Source organism: Setaria viridis, chromosome 4, assembly GCF_005286985.2.
Source record: "Setaria viridis chromosome 4, Setaria_viridis_v4.0, whole genome shotgun sequence".
Classification (NCBI taxonomy): domain Eukaryota; kingdom Viridiplantae; phylum Streptophyta; class Magnoliopsida; order Poales; family Poaceae; genus Setaria; species Setaria viridis.
Genome location: NC_048266.2, coordinates 20,200,861 through 20,222,708, shown reverse-complemented (window position 1 = coordinate 20,222,708; position 21,848 = coordinate 20,200,861). Strand labels below are relative to the sequence as shown.

The following is a 21,848-nucleotide window of genomic DNA, read 5'->3' as shown; positions in this document are numbered from 1 at the left end:
ACGATCCACCTCCAAGACAGAGGAACGCGGACTAATGTGACCATGTCATCTATGGATATAATCTCTCAAGCTAAAAATAAGGTTAGCTCGTTCATATATTTGTCTAAGGGAATAAGCGAGAACTTGTTGCTACCTAATGCCAAAAATTTACTTGTCCATAGGGAACAAAGTGAGGATGATGGTGACATTAAAAATGGTGCCTTTTACCACCAATACATCCCCTTGGATGTGCACTACTATATCCAACACCAGAGTTGGACTTCAAGCCCTGGAGGCATGGAAGTCAAACCTGACTACTCGAGGCGCATGAGTACCTGATGAATCTGTTCATGATTCTGACTACTCGAGGCCATATTCCATTGCAGTCCGATTGAGGCGCATGAGTACCTGATGGATCTGTTCCACCTCAATATCACGTTAGGAAGGCCCTCAAATCGTTGTAACAAGCCATCACTGTTATGTCGGGTGCTGCACCACCTCTTATCAAGCCTTGAGCCTTGTAGTTTTGCTTGGGACATAAGGCCGAAGTTGTTGTGGGTTCCACTAGTAGGGGCACGCCGCAACGGCGCCCTAGGTCAGCCAACACCTAGCTTATACCCTATATTAATATGTGATGCTGCCATTTTTCAATTGCGATTTGCTTATACTAATCTGTCATAGAAGAGTTTTGCTTTTTTATCGGCTTGTGGAACCCGGCCTCATGTATTCCATATAACTGGTAATATTCGAATTGCGTGCTTTCATGTTCTTGCTTGTATTCTTGATTTGCTTGCAGGAATTAACACTTTTGGCGAGGTCGATCATGTCATGCGTGGTTGATAACCATCGCAGCAGTGGGCAGTGGTGTAGTGATTGCAAAGGAATGGACATCCTGATCACAGCCTCTAGATCATCAACGCCGAGTCCTCCAAAAATCGACTTGCCTCTTGGAAGATCATGCCAAATTCTCAACAACGCTTGGGGGTGCAGGACAGAGGAGGGACACCCTGCCTGACATTGAAAGGAATAAAGAAGGTTGACACCTTGGTTGCACGGACGATGACAGGTTGTTAACCTCATGCATCAAGCCCAACGCCGCCATACTGCATGATGGGCCAACTGTGTTTCACAAGCGATCGAGTTGTCACAAGTTGTCACACTATCCAAGGATAGTATCTTGTCTGCCAGCGCCACATGGTGAGTGTTGGGAGGGTAGGGTCCCAACCGTGCACGGCTAGGCCTTGCGACGAGGAGCTGCTCGTCGAGTCTCACGGTGGAGGGTGGAGGAGCAAAGGGACTAGGCGCCACCGCCTACTATAGCCGTGACCATCAATAGATGGAGGGGGAGGCGACGGGGCTGATCCACCAACGGCAGGATGACCGGTGTCATTGTGATGCAGATAGGGTACGTGAGGATGCGCTTCACAGGCAGGATTTCCCTCTACAGATGCAACTCTTCATTAAGTAATTGCTCAGCCATCATGAACTCCCACGCATGCGCCAGAACATGAGGTTCAACATCGACGAGGAATGGCAGAACAGCACCAGCGGCATGCACACAGCCAGCGCATGATGTGAAGCTGAAAATAAGGCGTTATAAACGGTCGTCCTCCGTTGTAAACTCTTATTGCCATCTTTCTGCTGTCAGGGAGGAGCAAGAAGTCTTTTGGTGCAGTATGACAGGGCACAGGGAGCTTGTCTCCAGCTCGTTTCTTTGTGCAATTTTAGCCGCAACTATCTCCGCCGTGATCGCCGGGCTGTTGCCAATGATCGAGAAAGGGCACGACACAGGTAGTCCACTCCCCGGCGGACCCTCATCACCAGAGGTGAATAAATTGCCTCAAGGTGCAATACTTCGACGATGAACCCCAAAAGATTTAGAAGAAAGGCTGGTGCTATGTAGCCTAACACCAGTTTCACAGTTCGGTTATGAGTGTGTGTTCTGCGATTTTTCTCTACTGCTAGTTTTCTGCACGATTGATTTCCTTTTTAAGTCAAACTAAAGCCCTACCTTGTACCCTCCATTTGAATACAAAAAGAATAATTTCATGCAAGAAGCATCATTCACTTACTTGATATTCCCCAGCTTCATCCACACCAACATGATATGACTGGTGGTAGACTTCAGGATTGAAATTAAATATGAAAATGAAAGGCCCTCTTGTGAAACATATGACCTGCCAGAATGAAACGTAATTACAATAGATGTCAAAAATTTTGAACCCAGAATTTTCTGTGTCAAATGAAACAGTGGTGCTTTATCTTGTATTCATTACTCCATTGAATATGTTTAGCATGTTCAAGACAAAAAATCCTAATTCATTCTGGTGATTGGAAGGTGGATAAAGATGGGCGTGGTTGCTCCATGGAGCGAACGACACCGACCCATCGACCCAATCAAATAGTAATGGTGCACTGGTTTATCCAAAATTATTCCTATGCTGTATGCTCGGTGCCCCAAAGGTTAGTGCGGGTCGAACCATTTGCTGTTGCAACAGCAGTCTGCATGCAGTGGCGTCTGGCGTGCAGTGCAGGATTGGTACAGATAAGGACCTAGGACTCAGCGGTACCCGGTCTGCTGTAGTAATAAACTCTACAATGTAAGCTGTACGCGTCTAACACGGCGGCGCGCGCCCTGCAGAATCTTGCTGCTGCCGCCCAACACAGCGGCACGCGCCTTGGCAGAACAGCACAACCTGCTTCTTCTCCAATGCTGCTTGCTCCACGACGTCGCTGACGAGCATATGGAGTGCCGTGGCCAAGCCCTGCCGCCTCCACCACAGCGGCAGTTGAGCCCTGCACCTCCACCCATGGCGTTGCGGCAAACTGGGCAAAGGCAGACGATGGCGAGCGCACTGCGATAGAGGCTCGCAGCCTGTCAGGGCGTGCCATGATGTGGAGTGCGCGGGCGAGCCGCGGCCTTAGAGGAGGCAGGACCTGATGCCGGCCACTGCCGACGCCTGCGCATGCGCTGCCATTGCGCTCTTGGAGAGCACGGCGTCGAGGCCTTTTAGCAGCTCCTCGACAAACCCGCCGTCACCCACCGCCTGATGCTCCATGCCGTGCCCCCGCTATAGCCTCCGTGTCCTTCTGATAGTGTCCCGCGCACGCGCTCGCGGCGGTGACGGCCGTTCTCCACGCTGCCCTGCCAAACGGCAGTGGCCGAGCTCCATCTCCCCACCCCTCACGCTAGCGGTCCCGAGACTACGATGCGGCAGAAGCAGATCGATCCACTCGAGCCGATGGGGATCCCTGGGTCGAACCGCTGACCCTTCATTATTTTTTGCGCAGAACCGGTGACCTACTAGACGCATTTTCATGGAGAGGATCGGCAACCCTATGGTTCGAACCGATCCACACCCATCTTTAAAGGTGGAACTGTGAATATTGTGCTGGTAGAACTAAGAAAAGAAAAGAAAGAAAGAGAAACAGTTTGAACTCAAAAAGAAAAGGAAAAGAAGAGAAAGAAACAGTTCAAAATTCCTAGTTTACCCAAGCTTATTCTCCATCTACCACTTGCAAGGTCCAATACCAAATATTGCTAATGCCAAAACCTAGGAAATACCAAAACATGACAAAAGAAAATGATATTGTATTGTAGCCATACCAATTAGTATGCCAAATAGGCCCCACATTCTTTCTGACCAAATCCCCGAAAAGCTCTCCTAAAATTAGAAATAGCATTGCTTCTTTTTTTCTCGAACACGCATGAGCGGCATACCATTTTATTAATAGGAGAAGAAAGAGTCATACAGAGACACCCACTAGAAACTAATAAGACCAATCACCTGTTACAGGAAAGGACTACCTGACCATAGAGAGATCTAAACACCCAATTAGCCAACCCCTCTGGCAGTGAGCAAGGTGAGACCTTTAGCTCCTGCCAAACACCAAAGCTCAGCTTCCTCCCAAGCAAGGATCAAGGCTGCAGCAATGTTGGGAGCAGAAATATGCTTCAATATCCATATTGAGCGAGTGTTAATTATTTTGTGTTCCTGAGTCAAATCACAGCTATGTTTGTTATGTGTTTTAGCCAATGCCAAACAAAGAGAAATTGTGATAAAGCTAAACAGAATGACCATAGAGCGTTCCAATAAATCAAAATTTTACCCCGTCATTTGCAAATCAAGCCTCACCAGGTCATTCGATAAAAGTACATAATGTCATCTTTAAAAGGATATCTGTTCAAGTGAGAACAGGTAAAGGTAAAGCACCAAGAAACAACCTCATTAGAAAATGATACGCATAATAAGATTTATCCAAGTGATTGTGTAATGATTAACTATATAATGCAAGAGTGTATGTTAGCGCACAAGAAGCCATTCTTGATTGAGAAGAAAGCATATAATGAACTTTGGAAAACCATGTGTCTGTCATTATCGATCTTCAAAATATATTTCATCTCATATTAGCAGAAAGATCTGCATACCATGCTCGTGTCATCACAGTGATGAATATTGGGTGAACCTCTGGAGATTATCCTTTCATTTTCATCCAAGCTCATGACATCCTAGGACAAAAGGTAGCTGCTGAGTTAGTAATAGGCTAATTCATCTCATGAATATATACCAATGACATTTGACAGATGCCTACAACATATTTAAAACAAAGAAATAATAGTGCCTAAAATAGAAGTTGCAAATCCATGAACGTTTCTTTTACATGTCCATAAATCCCACTAGTACTGAATATCAAGAATGTAATTAAAATAGTTGATTCAGTTTACTTACGTGAACCTAACAAAGTATCAAGCTACCACTTTGAAAGAATAAACTAGAGTAAATTAGTGTTGTCACAGCTCAAGAGGACAAACGTCAGGTCCTTTTTGATTGCTGGGAACTGCTATGCCTAGAACTAGCTCACTGGATTTAGAATTCTTCCATAGAGCAGGGATTGATCTCTCAGTTGCTGATGCACTTTTTGCGGAAGAGACATGGGCAACAATCAAGTCTCTTCCATCTGATAGAGCACCAGGTCCGGATGGTTTTACTGGAAGGTTCTACAAATGTTGTTGGCCAAATAAAGGCAGATTTCATGGCAGCGATCATTAACTTGCAGCAAGGAGATGCAAGAAAGCTTGAGCTCTTGAACTCGGCATACCTGACCCTGATCCCCAAAAAGGTTGAGGTGGTTACAGCTAAAGATTTTCGTCTAATTAGTCTTGTACACAGTTTTCTAAACTGATCACCAAGATGATGGCAAATCGTTTATCCCCTCACCTTGATAAGTTAGTAGCTACTACTCAGAGTGCGTTCATTCAGGGAAGATGCATACACGAGAACATCATGTTGGTCCAGCAAACCATTAAAGTCCTACACCGGCGCAAGGTAGAGTCTCTTCCTGAAGCTTGGCATCTCTAAAGCCGTTTTTTTTTTAAAAAAGAAACATCTCTAAAGCCTTTGATTTCGTAGACTGGGATTTTCTGATGGAGGTACTTTCACACTTGGGTTTTGGAGCTTCATGGTGCAACCTCATTTCCAACCTACTTTATTCAGCATCTACCCAAGTCATTCTGAATGGAGAACCTGGGGAGTGGGGAGCATATATTCCACCAGCGGGGTTTACAACAGGGAGATCCGCTATCTCCCATGCTCTTTATTTTGCTAATGGACGTTCTGAATAACTTACTTGACAACTCCATCACCCACACGTTCTTCCTCACCCATAGCATGCACCTGCGCATGTCCTGTCCCTACACCTCCTCTCAGAACGGTAAAGCTGAGCGCATCATTAGATCAACTAACAATGTTATCCGCTCCCTGCTGTTCGAGGCCAGCATGCTGCCATCCTACTGGGCTGTGGCCCTCGCTACTGCCACATACCTCCTCAACATCCTCCCTACGAAGACACTTCAGTTCGCGACACCACACTTTGCGCTTCATGGGAAACAACCATCCTACGATCACTTGTGCGTCTTCAGGTGCTCCTGTTACCCGAACCTGTCCGCCATGGCCAGCCACAAACTCGCCCCCAAGTCCACTCTCTACGTTTTCCTTGGCTACTCTCCCCACCACAAAGGATACCGCTGCCTTGGCATCACCTCCAACCGTGTCTTCATTTCTCGTCATGTCATTTTCGACGAGACACCTTTTCCCTTTGCGGGACAGTCGACCTCTCCATCAGCTGCGGACTTTGGTTTCCTGGACAAGTTCACTAACACTGTACTAGCCCCCATAGGACTGTCACAGTTTTTTCTGCCTGCAGGAGCTCCTGGTGCCCATACCGCACAGCCACGTGCGGCCAGTGCTTCGCCGGCTGCCTTGGCCTCCGCCGGTCACCAGCCAGCCCCTGCCGAACCCCTAGTGGTGCCGACGCTCTCCAGCGCCTTCACGCCGGCCCCTACGGCGCCCTCCGGATGCATGCTGGCCACAGCCGGCCATGAGGTGGACACGCCACCACCCACCAGCCCTGTTGACGGCCACCTGCCAGCCGCCGCTGGCCCGCAGGTGACCATGTCACCAGCCGCCGACCTCATCTTGGCGCCTGCCGCCCCGTTGGTGACCCCTCTCTGCCGCCACTACGTTCGCCGCCCTCCGGCAGCCCCAGCGCACTCCGCTGCGCCTGCTGCAGCTGCTCCGCCCCTGCTACCCCGAGGAGCCATGCCGGTTTTCCCTATGAGGAACCAGCAGGCCATGATGACGCATGCCAAGCACGGTTTCCGGATTCCAGCACTGTACCACACCGCCTCGCTGTCGCCTGTGCCGAAGTCCTTCCGCAGCGCCCTCGCCGATCCCAATTGGCGGGCTGCCATGGAGGAAGAACATGCCGCCCTCCTGCAGAACCACACGTGGGATTTGGTTCCCCGTCCTCCACGCGCCAACATCGTCTCTGGTAAATGGATCTTTAACCACAAGTTCCTGTCTGATGGCTCGCTAGAACGATACAAGGCTCGATGGGTTCTTATGGGTGTTTTACTCAGTGGCCAGGTGTTGATTTTGAGGAGACTTTCAGCCCCGTTGTGAAGCCTGCCACAGTCCGCACTGTTCTATCATTGGCTCTCTCTCGCAGATGGTCTATTCATCAGCTCGATGTGAAGAATGCGTTTCTTCATGGCACCCTGTCGAAGACCGTCCACTATGCTCAACCTGCTAGTTTCGAGGATCCTGCCCACTCTGACTTTGTCTGTCAGTTGAACAGGTCCCTATATGGCCTCAAGCAGGCGCCTTGAGCATGGTACAGTCGATTTGCAGCTTACCTGGTGACTCTTGGCTTCGTGGAGGCCAAGTCAGATACTTCGTTGTTCGTCTACAGCTGTGGCACGGATCTGATTTACCTGTTGCTCTACGTTGATGATATTGTGCTTACAGCCTCCTCCCCGTACCTTCTTAGGCGCACCATCCTTGCTCTGCAGCAGGAGTTTTCCATGAAGGATCTTGGGGAGCTGCATCACTTCTTGGGGATGAGAGTTCAATGCCACTGCACTGATCTTCTCCTCTCCCAGCGACAGTATATGATCGACATCCTCGACCGTCCTGGTATGATAGATTGCAAGACTTGCTCAACTCCGGTGGATACTAATCCTAAGCTGGCGGCTGATGGTCCACCTGTTAAGGATGCCTCTGGTTTTCGCAGTATCGCTGGTGCCTTGCAGTATCTGACTTTCACCAGGCCTGACATCGCCTACGCTGTTCAGCAGGTTTGCTTGTTCATGCATGATCCACGTGAACCACACCTCGCTCCTCTAAAGCGGATTCTTCGGTACATTCAAGGCACTTTGGATCTTGGCTTGCTGCTGCGCTCGTCCCAGTTGATTGTGTACTCCGACGCTGACTGGGCTGGCTGCCCTGAGACCCAAAAATCCACTTCAAGTTATGCGGTTTTCCTTGGTGACAACTTGGTGTCCTGGTCTTCGTCAGAACACTGTGTCATGTTCTAGTACTTAAGCTGAGTACCACGCCGTTGCTAATGGTGTTGCTGAAGCTGCATGGCTGCGCCAACTTCTGGTTGAGCTTCATGCTCCACCTCAGCGCGCCTCCTTGGTCTACTGTGACAACATCAATGCTGTCTACATGTCCTCCAATCCGGTCCAACACCAGCGCACCAAACACATTGAGATTGATCTTCATTTTCTTCGGGAGCGCGTCGCCATTGGTGCTGTTCGTGTCATGCATGTGCCAACCTCTTCACATTATGCGGACATCTTCACTTAAGACCTTCCTTCCTCGGTGTTTTCAGAGTTCAGGTCCAGTTTGAATGTCCGGCAACCCAACAATCAGACTGCGAGGGGGGAGGGGGTGTTAGACAAATTGTATAGGGCTGGCCCTATGGGCCTTGGGTGCTGGCCGCATAGCCCTGTTGCCGTGCGCCTCCCCTAGGGATTAGGTAGGTGTTATCCTATTAGGCTAGGATTTCCTGATTGGTGGTGTTTCTATAAACCCTAGAGACCCTAGCCTATATATGTAACCCCAGTGCTTTGCATCAATCAATCTACTATTCCCGAGCCATATTGCTTTCAGTTCCAAATATAGCACTTTCGGATTAACCCTTTTACATGAAGCGAGGACGAAAATGTAAGAGAGATGCTATGCGTATGTGGGCCCCGTCCAAGTGAGGAGCTAGGCCATAAGCAGATTTTGGAGCGGTGTGTTACACGAAGGGGAGAGGGAGGAACTTATTCTCAATTGAGAAAAAAATTTAGGAAAAGGGGAGGAACTTATTCTCGATTGAGAAAAAAAATTAGGGAAAGGGGATAGTTTTCTCAATCTGTTGGAGCACTTTTTCCCCCTTCAATCCCCTGTATGGTAGGTTATAGGGAAAGGGGATCTCTTTTCTCAATCTGTTGGAGATGCTCTAATGCACCACTTAAGCAACATGAGACTATATTGACTCAACAGCACCTGCCATACAAGTTCTATTCACTTGGCTTCATCCAACATAACCAAAAGGTCAGCCCAAACTGGTTCTTGGACCTCAAGCATGTTATCACTTCTCACTTTACACTTCAAATATCCAATGTCTAGTTGAACATACATATTAGCCTACACGGGTTTAGTTTGTAAACATCCTCCCGTAAGTTAGTAGGTTCCATCTAGTTACCAAGATTCAACAAATATTCAAATGCCTACAGTTTATTAACTAAAACAAATGTCGGAGAAAATGAACTTCGAGCGATGTGAAGACCAATATAATCTGACATTGCACAGCAGAGAATTAACATTTCAATAAACATGAAAACACTGCTATGAAAATGATTGCTGCAGCATATTTGAAATATATTTAGGGGGAATAGTTCATCCATATTGCAAACCTTGTCAAAGTTAAAAAGATGTTTGTGAAAACCCTTATCCAATAGTTCCCATTGCCGATTAGCTAACTGGAAGGAATAGTCATTGCTTGACATAGGAAATTCAACTCTCTGAAATCAATGCATAAAAGCCTTAGAAAATCTGGAGAACAAACCGAGTAAAGTAAACAAAAACAATTCCAGAAAACTGAGAAATCAAGGAGCAGAACTCAAAGATAGTATATGTTCTACTTACCTTTGGATGTGCAAACTCATTGCCCATGAAGTTGAGATAAGCACCTCCACTCGTTGTGAAAGTAATTAGTTTGATAATCTGAAATTCATTGAGGAATTCACACAGATATTTGTAGCATGAAGTTTAGCTATTTAACAACTTGAAAGTAAAGGTAATGATCAGCTAAGTACAAAATAGTCAACCCCACCCCAAAGAAAACATCTGTCAATTATGAAACCTTCACCACTAATTTGTAATTTCCTCACACCCTTATGCCTTCTTTCTACGCTTAGAGTGTACATGGCCTGCACAGGTGCAGTAAGTCTCTATTTGTGCAGTGATCTGTTACATGACCAATACATGTGATATGTTGACCTTTCAATGGTGGTGGCATGAAATTCGAATTTAGACTTTTGGTGTTATATTTCTAAACTGGGTATCTTTTGATGATACAAAACCAACTTTTAATAGCTATCATGTGATTCATGTTGATCTCCCTTTCCTCCAGGTCTGAAGCTAGATCAAGGATTACCCTGGTGCACTAATAATTATTTATATAGCACCTATAACATTTTCAAGCAAAGCTCTACTAGGTAGGATTGTTATTTCTTTGGGACTCTGGTGCATGTGCACAGCGGTGAATAAACTGGGTGTCGCCCCTGCGTTCTTCCATAATTTTTTTCAACTTTAGATCTCAGTCAACAAATAAATATTGAAATATGTAAGTGACCCAGCAAACTTGAGGGATATGAGTGTAAGTGAGCCAACTAACTTGGAGAAGGATGAAAAATGACACAGTAGTTCAAACAGATACACATTAAAAGAAGAGAGAAATTCAACCTATGCAGTTTGTCCCTTCTGTACTGACAGCCTCACAAAGAGGACAGAGGAGTGTGATTTACTAAACAATAAATTCATAATATAAATAATGTAACAGACTACATTTGTCAATTTTCATCATTTCTTATTAAATAATTCACATACTAAGCCATGCAAGCAATAACTAAGATAACGATAAACTATGGAAACGTGACAATTGTAATTCACCGCATGGTAAATAACTGGAGCCGCGCATATGTAATTAAAGAGATAGTGCGATCATGAATGGTAGTAAGAAGAAACTCATACTTTCAGCAATGAAGCCCTAATCAAATCATCGTCAACAGAACCAACGGAGAACTTTCCAGAATTAAGAATTATTTCAGCTAAAGACTTGCGTCCTGATATCGACTGTATCAAACAAAATCAAATGTGAGAATTCAATCACAAAATAAACACTAGAAAATAAAATTGCAGATTATCAAAAGTTAAATGAGGACTCAATTATTTCACACATAAAATATAGATGCACATGCACTGACTTCTTCGCGGTATCTAAATGGTTGCAAATGATGTCAACCCCCACATTAACCTTGCTAAGCATGCAAAAAAAGATGACTCAAGTTAGATAAAACTACACTCTACAGTTATTGTAACCACCGGATAATGTTATAAGGTAGAGTTAAAAGTGACCTCTTAGGATAATCCACCTTAAGAATGGGTGAATTTTATGTATTTATGAAGAAAGATTCAAATAGCATGCTATAGTCTACTCCATCCCAAAAAACAAGTCATTCTGCGATTCAAAATTTGTCCCCAAAAACAAGTCATTATACTCAATTTGGCACGTGGGCATGCAGCAGTTAATTAGTGCCAAATATGGCAAATAAATAGGGGCAACCAAGGTCATTTTACTTCCTTGTTAATCTGTCCTAAAATTCCTTGGATGACTTGGTTTTTGGGATGGAGTATATCGGTGCCACGGCACCAGTATAGGGTCTGTTTGGCTGCTCGAATAGGGTTTCATAGAGCTGCACCATTAGGGACAAATCTGTTTTCCACATTTGACCCGCCTGTTTTCGTATTTACGGACAAATCCGGAAATGGGTTGGGAAGCGGGAGAGGGTCTATCCCATCCGTTTTTGCGGGATCCCGTGTTTAACCGGGATGAACCCGTATTTATCCCATATTTGATATATGGTGAAGCACCATATATCCCGGATGAGAGGAAGCAAGTTGAGTGAATACAGTGACCCTGAAAAGAAGAGTGCTCATGTGGATGCAATAGCCCTACGAAGATGTTTGGTTAGCTGCATAGACATGCAGTCGCCCTTCACCAGAGGCTGATATGTGGGTCTGTGTGAGGTACAATGCATCCACCAAGTCAGGTTGGCTAGTGAAGCTCATTTTGGGTATCCGCCGAAATTCGGAGAGGTTTCTTGTGGAGAGGAAGAAAAGATGCTAAGGGAGGCCACTGTATTATTGCTTGGGCAAAGGTACAGCATCCTCGTGACCTCAGTGGCCTCCGTATCTCTGATCTTAGCACTTGGCTGGGCACTCAAGATGAGGTGGTTATGGGTGCAAAAAACAGAGCCTGATAGACCTTGGTCGGCCTTCCCAATCCAGGCTCATGAGTGCATTCGAGCTTTTTTCTCCATGGCAGTAGAAACTCATGTTGGAAATGTTTGGGTTCAGATGGTTACATGGTGCTCCCCATCTAATTGCTGATGTCCCTGCTAGAAGAGCTAACAGGCATACCATCCTTGAAGCATTAACAGGACATGTTTGGGTTCAGGATATTCAGGGGGCTTTGTCGGTGAATGTGATCACTGAATATTTGGAACTTTGGGACCTTTTGTCTGAGGTGGAGCTGCAGCCTGAAGTGGAGGATACTCACCGGTGGCGTCACTCAGCATCAGGGGAGTATTCAGCTAAGGGCCTGTTTGGCTCCTAGGGGCTAAACTTTAGCCCCTGTCACATCGGATGTTTGGATACTAATTAGGAGTATTAAACATAGGATAATTACAAAACTAATTGCACAGATGCAGGCTAATTCGCGAGACGAATCTATTAAGCCTAATTAGTCCATGATTTGACAATGTGGTGCTACAGTAACCATTTGCTAATGATGGATTAATTAGGCTTAATAGATCCATCTCGCGAATTAGCCAGGACTTCTGCAATTAGTTTTATAATTAGCTCATGTTTAGTCCTCCTAATTAACATCCGAACATTCGATGTGACAAGGGCTAAACTTTAGCCCCTAGTATACAAACAGCCCCTAAATCTGTTTATGAAGGATTGTTCCGAGGCTCGGTTATTTTCAGTCCTTGGGAGCGGGTGTGGAAGACGTGGGCACCAGGAAAGTGTCATTTTTTTTCTTTGGCTGATAATGCACAAAAAATGCTGGACTGCAAACCGTCTTGCACAGAGGGGTTTGCCTCATCCGGAGCTCTGCCCACTGTGATCAGCTTGAGAAAACAATTGATCACCTACTCACCGAATGTGTTTTTGCAAGATTTTGGTTCAGATTGTTGAGACGTTTTGGCCTCCATTCCCTACTCACCGAATGTGTGGAGAGCTCAAGCAACTAATGGCATGGTGCAAAAAGGACTTAACTCGCTCATCTCCCTTAGAGCTTGGACTATCTGGAAATACAGTAACCATTGCGTCTTTGAAGGCGCAGCTCCAAACATGGCAAATATCCTTGTGATGGCTGAGGAGGAGGCACAGATGTAGCATACGGCAGGGGCTCGAGGGCTCCCTCTTGGCTGCCCTTAGGCCGAGTGGTTAGGTCTTGATGTTTGTTCTTTTGGTCGCTCTTTTGTTTGCCACAGGCGCGAACGTACACTAAGAACTAAGTATGTGGGTGGGTGTGCGTACTCAGGGTTTCTCTTACCCCTTTTCTCCTTCTTTAATACAAAGATACACAGCTCTCCTGCATGTTCGAGAAAAAAAAAGGATGGCACCATACTTATGCATCTGCGGAAGCAGGCTGCTAAAATGGATGCAGGCAACCAAACAGTCTTCTGCATGGGTGGGATGCAGGGAACTAGACACACCCATAGAGTTTGGGCACCCAAAGCCTAAGCTAAATTTGAAAATTCTGCTAAAACTGCTGCCATAGAGTGCCTAGCAGCCACTACGACATGTATGGCTACATTTTTTAGTCTAGTCACTATAATTTCATAGCCTGGAAGTGATTTACATATCAGAGTACCTTGTGTGCCATCAATGCTACTTGATGCTTAACTCAACTCATTATCAGAACCAAATACAATCGACAGACACAACTACTCGATGTTCTACATAACCCATCGAAGAAAGGCGTTTCTTTCTTGGTTTTGAATTCATGCTGGTAGTCTGGTTTGGCACATCTATGTTGCTTCTTACCATTGATCTACTGACCTGGTGTAGCACGCAATGTGGCCAGTATGAATGAATGCTACTCATGCTTTTCAATTGAAGTGAAACCAAAGTTCAATATCAATTGTCTTAGTGATGATTAGAGGATCAAGAATTATCAACTTATTATTGATTCATGATTCATTATGGAACAAGCGTTAATTACTCTATATCATCATAGATGCACTATAATATTACTTTTTGTGATTTTAATGCGCATGTTTACTGTAATTAATTGATGGATATACTTATGTAAGCTATTATTGATTGTTGTATTCAAGTATTTTACAAATCTATAAAATTATAAAAACAGGTAGCTTTTTAGATGGCAACATTGTAGCATAGCTTCCGCTATCCATGATAATCTGTGAAGCCATGATAACGTAGCATTGCAAGAATCACAATTTAAACCTTTTGTTTGTGAGCCAGTAAAGCAATCAAAATTGGCAAGCATTTGCAAAGAGACAGGGTATATTATGAATCTTGTACCCATAAAACGAAAAGAAACATTTATGTTCCAATATAAACAGCTGACACTTACTTGGTTAAGGGTGAAAATAGGGGAAATATCTAAAGAAAAGGAAAATGCATTTGCATGGCTACAGGATTGTAGAAGAATACTAGTATTCCAATCATTACTACATTCCACTCCATGCGCTAGCAAACCTCCTTAGGAAACAGTGAAAATAGTATGCAGATTATGATAGATAAATACAAAAGTGGAACATATAGCAGGTTCATGTCCATTCTAAAAAAAAGAATCGGATAATGAACTATTTGACCCACAATTTTTAGATATACAAAGGTATCACACGATAATGCAAATGGCAGCAGGCTATGCTGTCGAATAATGTAATATTAAAAAAAATCAAACCACTGTCCAAACTTTTGAAATAGATTATTTCTACCTGTAGTAAGGCAATTTAGAACACAATTCCAGCCAAGGTATTCACATTTTTCTAGATCATTACAACAAAAAGTATGATAAACATCATGTGAAAATAACATTTACACAGGTAGTTTCATTATGCAGGAACTGATGAAAGATATATGCTAATAAATGTGTGAAAAATAAATAAGATGAATTAAGTTCCAAAGAAGTATGTATCCATACCAAAAGAAATATAACATGCAAGCTGCAAACGTATACATTTGTTAATTTGTTAACTATACCAGTTTGTAGGAGACCTGAAAAAAGGACCCCCCCCCCCACACACACACACTATATATTGGTGTGGTTCCAAACATTATGGACATGAAGCATGCTTTCCACAATAAGTGTTTCCATAGGAAAAAGTCCATTTTTGACCATCGAACTATAGCCTCAGTTTGGTTTCGACCATCGAACTCGTAAACCAAGAATCTTTGACCACTTAAATGTATAAACCGTGTACAAATGGCCATCACACCTTGTTGACTTGTTTTGAATGGTTTTGACTGCCACGTTGGATCGACCGGTCATGTCACCATGCTGACTCAGATTAGGCCCACGCGCCAGGTCCTGGTCGCGTGGTCGCCGCCGCCGTCCCCAGCGCACTAGCCCCGCCACCGTCACCAGCGCCTGCTTCCTCCTCACCTCCTCCCTCCTCTTCCCCACTCCCCCCCCCCCCCCCAAGCCGTGACGGCAGCTGCTCCTCGTCCCTCTTCACCAGTGAGAGGGCGCACGGGAGCGACTGCGCGGAGCTGCAGTCCATCGCAGGTGGGGAGGCCCGATGCATGTACATCGTGGACGAGGGTGGGGCAGTTGGGGGCGACGATGGAGAGGACATTGCGGAGCATGGCGGCATTGGCCTCCCGGTTCTCCGCCTCGGTGGGGCAGCCGGTCCAGGCGATGTAGAAGACGTGGTGATGTCGGTGAGGGGCCAGAGGGCGATGGCGTTGACAAGGTCAAGGTGGAGGTGCATGATGGCGGAGGAGGGGGAGGGGACCAGGGTGAGAGTGGGCGGCGCGTAGAGCTTCCAAGGGCCCCCCAAGGTGTTGGCGAGTGGGAGGATGTCGAGGAGAAAGGTGCCGACGATGCCCGTGGATCTAACGACGAGGGCCATGCTCTGGTAGCTGGGCTTGGCCGCCGCCGCCTGCTCATCCTGCCACTTCTTGACGGCGCCGATCACACCCGTCCACCACCAGCTCATCGCAGAGCCGGTTGGATTCGGATGGCGGCGGCCGCGGGCGAAGAGGAGGGGATCTGGGAGGTGGGGATCGGTTGGGAGGAGGAGCAAAGCAGGGAGGGGGAGTGGGGAAGAGGAGGGGAGGAGCAGTAGGAAGCAGGTGCTGGGGACCGTGGCGGGGGTAGCGCGCTGGGGACGGCAGCGGCGACCGCGCGACCATGCCCTGGCGTGTGGACCTAATCTGAGTCAGCATGGCGACATGGCCGATCGATCCAACGTGGCAATCAAAACCACTCAAAACGAGTCAAAACAGGGTGAGATGATCATTTGTACATGGTTTATACAGTTAAGTGGTCAAAGATTCCTGGTTTTCGAGTTCGATGGTCGAAACTAAACGAGGCTATAATTCAATGGTCAAAAATGGACTTTTTCCTTTTCCTTATCCTCAAACCAGAACAAAATAATGAAAATGTGATTACCTGGTTATGATTTTCAACATACGAGAGCATTTTCTGGTCGCTGCTTACTAATACTTTCATAATCTGCAAAAATAATTTGACACAGTCAACAGAAGAAAAATATGATATTTAAAATAAAAGGAAGCAATGGGAAATATTACTAAATCGTTGAGAAATATGTTTTATAAATGTATTAGCACTTAAGAATCATGATGAAATTCCGCAAGGAACTAATAGGACACTAAATATATTCCAGATAGATGGTGTCATGCAAAAACGTGTAAATAGTACACAAACCTTATTCATGCTCCATTCTCGCTCAGGAACGTTTTCAAGATGCCACAACCACATTTCTGGAACAGAAAGATTGACACAGTAGTCGAATCCCAATCCACCTTGAGTGGTCGGCTCGCACAATCCAGGATAAAATGTTGCCTAGAGTAACAAAGCAATATAAAAGTTGTATTGCAAACAAGGCAGCAAAAGCTGGAGAAACAATCATTTGGATTTTCACAAATACTATCTATTGATTAGGCAACTAAGGAAAGTAACGAACAGACACTGCATATATGCTATACACAAGCTTCTTGGTATTAAAACCAACTAGCACCAAGTTTAACGTGGCTAATAAGCATATTTCAGTAACAAACTGCATATCTAAGACCAAGAAGTATGTTTATACGAAAATAAATAATAAGCATATTTCAGTAACAAACTGCGTATCTAAGACCAAGAAGTATGTTTATATGAAAATAAATTTACAGGAGAGAGAGAAACATAGAATAAAAGAAACTTACATCTTCGGCAATTGTTATAATATCTGGATGAAGATCATGTAACATTTCGTTTGCTAGAATCAGATATATAATTGCATCCTTGTCAACATACTGATTGCAATACCTAAAAGTAACATTTTGGTGAGCATTCATATTTTTGGGAATAATGGGAGCTATTTTTTATAAATAATAGTAGGCAGTGCTTGTGAAGAAAATAAAGAACATCACAAAGGATGAAAATTGAAACAGTGGATAGCATTTATAAGGCACACGATCAAATGACTTGATGGGCCGCACAGGTAAGATTCAGATTTCTCTTCTTCCTCCACCTCCTTGTTCCAACTTCTCTCCCTCATTTTTCTGATCACTAACTCACCAATCTAGCAACCTCAATCTCTGCACGTCCCTCTGCTCCCTCAGGTTGTGTGCTTTCATGCGACCAAAGACAAGTGGTTTACCTTTGTGACCGATCAAAGGCTGAGGAGCAGGAGAATGGAAATGCAATCATTCCATGGTCTGCGCGCACCTGATTAACTTTCCTTGCTTCTTGGTAGTCAACCAGCCACTTTGAGCTGTGTATGCTGTTGACTACTATTGCAATCGGGTTATACTCAATTTAGATTCTATATAGGATGATGGTTGGAATGGTTTGACATGATTGTGGGATCCTACTACATGAGTTGAGATTCTGATACCTTTGGTATTAGGGGGTGTTTGGATCCTTGGGCTAAAGTTTAGCCCAGGTCACATCGGATGTTTGGTGCTAATTAGGAGTACTAAACATAGGCTAATGGCAAAAATAATTGCATAAATGAGGGCTAATTCACGAGACGAATCCATTAAGCCTAATTAATCCATGATTAGCGCATGTTAAGTACAGAACAAAAAAAGAAAAGAAAAGAGGGGTCACTAGGTGGTTGGGTGAAGGTTTTTCTTTTTAGTTGGCAGGGAGCACACATGAACCCATACTGCATCCTACTTCTAGTACGAAGTACATACCCTACCAACACCAATTCATGTTAGCTGAATAGGCAAACTGTTCGGCTTCCATGCTATAGAAAACGACTCAGTAAAATCTAATACAAGATATTGTTAATAACGAAAAGTAGATGGAACTTACTCTTCCATGGTGCCAGTAAAAGTAGAAAACCCATTATGAGTATATAACATAGAAGACAATGAATGAAACTGGAATCCATCGATCCGGTATTCAGTGACCCACCTAGTGAGATTAGTAAGGCACACCATAAGTGGCACGGCACATCGCAGAAAAATTCATGTGCCTAAGGTAAGAATATACTATTGTCATAGACTCAATAGTTTTTGTGGTTTTACCAATTCAAATTGGACAATAAGAAGTGCAGAACATCCACATCATCATATTTAAACATCCTGGTTCCCCAATACTTGTGATGCCCTCTTTTTCCTGCCAAGGATCAATTAGAACCAGGATAATGTATTAGCAAAGAAGATACTAGAAGAAGAACCTTAGAAACACAGTGATGAATGCAGTATGCATTTATTTACATTTCTAAGGAAACACAGTGTGCATTTCAAGATGCACATCAGACAGTATTTACTAATAAGATTTCTAGGCCGTAACACATATGAAATTCAATATACATTGTCTAATTACATTCAGCAGTCATTATCAGTAAGACTAGCAAAGTTAGTATAAATGCCCATATTGGTCCCTCAACAATATTGCACTGTCACTACTACCATTTACTCATGGTTTTTTGGATAAAATTATTTTTTGCATCTGCTCAAAAAGAGAAAATTACTTCCACTTTATCAAGCAGTTCAATGGGCCTGTAAATGGTCCTTGACCATTTGTTGAGTATATCAAGTCATTGTTCTAGTCTGCAGTAGTGCTTTGCTATTTGAGAAAAAAATGCTGCATTTAAATTCCCAAGTTATATCAATAAAACATAATGAGTTTGACATTGAATTCTTTTCAGAAATTATCGAGAACAAAATAGAACTGCTAAAATTCTCAAAAGGATAAAAGAGAAAGTTGTAGTTTTAATACCGCTGTGAAAGTAACAGTCGTTAGAGCCATCAAAAAGTGATAAGCCAACCAGTTCATCTGCCGAGGCATAGGAGTGGACAATATCCAGAAGCACCACTAATCCAAGGCCTGACAAAACCAGGTAGAAGAAAATCAAGACGTAAATGTTAATCAGTGTTTCATTCCTTACAATGTATAGATATGGAAAAGCTTGCTACTAATATGTTCCATAATCATATACATAAAGAAACATAATTGAGGAAAGTGGTAAGAAGCTGAATCGCACAAGCAGTGATAGATAAGGGCTTCATAGTTCAGACACTTGGCTGTTTCAACTAAGACTGTTCAAACAAACAAATATGAACTAGAATAGATGTAACTGATATATGATTCTTTCAGCTATGTGACTGCTAAAATGAGAAGCATATCATTCATAGAATATTATGCCCATTTACAGAGTTATTTCCAAAAAATAAGCTTAAGATGCTAACCATGTGCCTCATCAACTAGTTTCTTAAAGTCATCTGGGGTGCCAAATCTGCTGCTGACTGCAAAATAATTAGTCACCTACAAGGACAATGCACTTGTTCTATGAGAACTATATCAAAAACGTATCTTCCAAAATACAACGAAACGAATTTATAGCAAAATGAAGTAACTGTAATATTGCTTACAGCACAATAAAGAAATATATAAATGACAGGATCGAACAATATTTCTAAAAAATATAACCCTAAATTTCAAATTAAAACTATATATTACACCAATAAAATTAATGCCCGTGCATCATATATTCTCAAATTCAATGGAAAGCTAGAAATAAACATGAAATTAATGAGAAGCCATTTATACTAATTCCTAAGTAGTAGAATCTTTAGAATTATCAGACTGTATGCGCCAGCTTCATATTCTTCACCCTCATTGTTGAGCCACAATTTGGCCATAAGGCTTCACCTTCCAATCTAGGAAATTATCTCAGAGTTCAGGTATATTATTTCATGTCACCTAATTACTTTGTAACTGTTATCATATTAGGAGCAACACCCATATAAGGACATTGCAAATGCCACCCACCCAGGGGCGAAGCCAGAAACTCATTTTTTTTCTTTGTTAGAGGGGTGGAGGGTGGCGGCTGCCCCCACCCTCTTTGCAACAGCTACCAAAGTTTCATCCTCATATTAGCTATTGGCCACAAGTACACAATTCAACACCTAGGCTCTGCCATTTAGTGAAGCATATGCAACATTAAGTCAATGTCATGGAGATTGTTACACTAGAATTTCAGTTGGCCTCAAGCAGTCTACAACAGGTTCCAAGAAACTTTAACATTGTATAGTATACTTTATCCACAAGAAAATCTTACCTTATAGCCAACGGAGGAGTAATCCTTGTGCTCCACCACGCCTATTAGTTGAACAGCATTATATCCAGCATTTTTTATATGAGGTAGAACCTAGTAGTAAAAAAGGTTACAGAAATAAATATTTAAAATTACAATGAAATAGCCAAAAAAACAAGAGTCCAGAAAATACTTTGGATGTGAACTCCTGAAACGATGAAACTTTTTCCTCCGATCCACTTATGCCAACATGGGATTCATATATTCTAAGTGAACCCTTGACCTTTGGACGTCCAAATCTCCATTGGTAAACTTCTTCAGGAGGAGGTTCCCAGTGTACTGCATAGGATTGCTTCCCTTCAGCATCTACAAGAAAACTAAAAAATCTTGAATCAACATGATCTGCTAACAGTCTCTAAAAAGAATTTAGCACAAAAGAATATATTAACAAGATAGTAATGTTCTTGCGAAACATACATGAACTAGAGTAGATATTTAAAATGGAATCATCAACCATTGCATGAAAATCAGGAAATTCAAGCCTTGTTCAGTGTAGAAGTTCAGAGCATTATTGGTAATGGTCAGACACATTATTTGGTCCAAACACTGGCTGCAAGGGAGCCCTCTACAAGAGAGGATCATCAAGAAGCATACAGCCGCAGAAGCATTGGTTAACCGCAGATGAGTTTCAGACATTAAGGGAGCCCTCTACACGTGCAAAATCCGCCAACAATGCCTTCAAACTTGGGTCTATCAGATATGAACCAAGAGAGTTTGGAAAAAAAAACTTCAGTCCCTCTGCGCTGCAAGTTCTTTATCTGGTTAGCCACTCATAATCATAGTTGGACAGCCTCGCCAAGTGAGAGCTGCCACACCCAACTGCTTGCCCACTGTGTCTTCAATAGCGCAAGCCCGAGTGTCATTGCAGTTCTACAGGTAGTAGGAAATGAGTGCACCCTTTGGTGTTCTGCTGGAGCCGTATCACCCTGTTATCTGTCTTGAAGGCGCTTTCTTGGGACAACTAGACTTGTCTATGGTGTTAAGTGTACATAGATATGCATAACAGTCCTATAGCTGTAGATATTCAGCCCAATTGGCCCAAATCTCATGTATATCTTGTAAACCCTAGTCCTCAATGTCGGTATTGCAGAATACTCTGTGATGGTCCATCACAACAAACATCAGAAGAAGGCATCTCTAACTAAAGGGTAAATATCCAGTGCAAACCCACCCTCCAGTGCAATCGTGGAAACCCAAATGCACACCATCCATTCTAAAATGTGCGATCCAGATGAGCCTCCCAAGACCAGCAGCAAAATTTGCATCTAACCCCCCGCCACCACATGGAACATTTCGCATGTAACACCCAAGCTGTTCTAGTGTGAAAAGGGGCATTCCTAACTCAGTGCAATAAATACCACCTCGCAGTTGCAACTGGAGTTGTATCTAACCAATTGTTCGAGTTGCAATCAGTTTACACACCGAGTTGCAAATG

At 43.7% G+C, this 21,848-nt stretch overlaps 1 protein-coding gene across 7 annotated transcripts in view; it reads right to left on the bottom strand.

The window, feature by feature from the left end:
• LOC117852202 (1,4-alpha-glucan-branching enzyme 3, chloroplastic/amyloplastic) overlaps positions 1 to 21,848 on the bottom strand; it is a 33,261-nt gene that overhangs the window by 7,768 nt on the left and 3,645 nt on the right. For 2 of the 7 annotated variants that reach the window (XM_034734199.2, XM_034734200.2), the window contains exons 5-18: positions 20,547 to 20,719; positions 20,378 to 20,467; positions 19,506 to 19,581; positions 19,036 to 19,143; positions 18,339 to 18,429; positions 18,124 to 18,225; positions 17,025 to 17,127; positions 16,525 to 16,662; positions 16,249 to 16,311; positions 10,566 to 10,667; positions 9,459 to 9,536; positions 9,227 to 9,334; positions 4,409 to 4,489; positions 2,052 to 2,156 (exon numbers count right to left, since the gene is read on the bottom strand). In XM_034734199.2, coding sequence (XP_034590090.1) covers positions 2,052 to 2,156; positions 4,409 to 4,489; positions 9,227 to 9,334; positions 9,459 to 9,536; positions 10,566 to 10,667; positions 16,249 to 16,311; positions 16,525 to 16,662; positions 17,025 to 17,127; positions 18,124 to 18,225; positions 18,339 to 18,429; positions 19,036 to 19,143; positions 19,506 to 19,581; positions 20,378 to 20,467; positions 20,547 to 20,719 — 1,418 coding nt within the window. Of the gene's footprint in view, positions 1 to 2,051; positions 2,157 to 3,787; positions 4,161 to 4,408; positions 4,490 to 9,226; positions 9,366 to 9,458; positions 9,537 to 10,565; positions 10,668 to 16,248; positions 16,312 to 16,524; positions 16,663 to 17,024; positions 17,128 to 18,123; positions 18,226 to 18,338; positions 18,430 to 19,035; positions 19,144 to 19,505; positions 19,582 to 20,377; positions 20,468 to 20,546; positions 20,720 to 21,848 lie in introns of those variants that run through there. The other 5 variants (XM_072293175.1, XM_072293176.1, XM_072293178.1 and 2 more) reach the window with 5 other exon arrangements.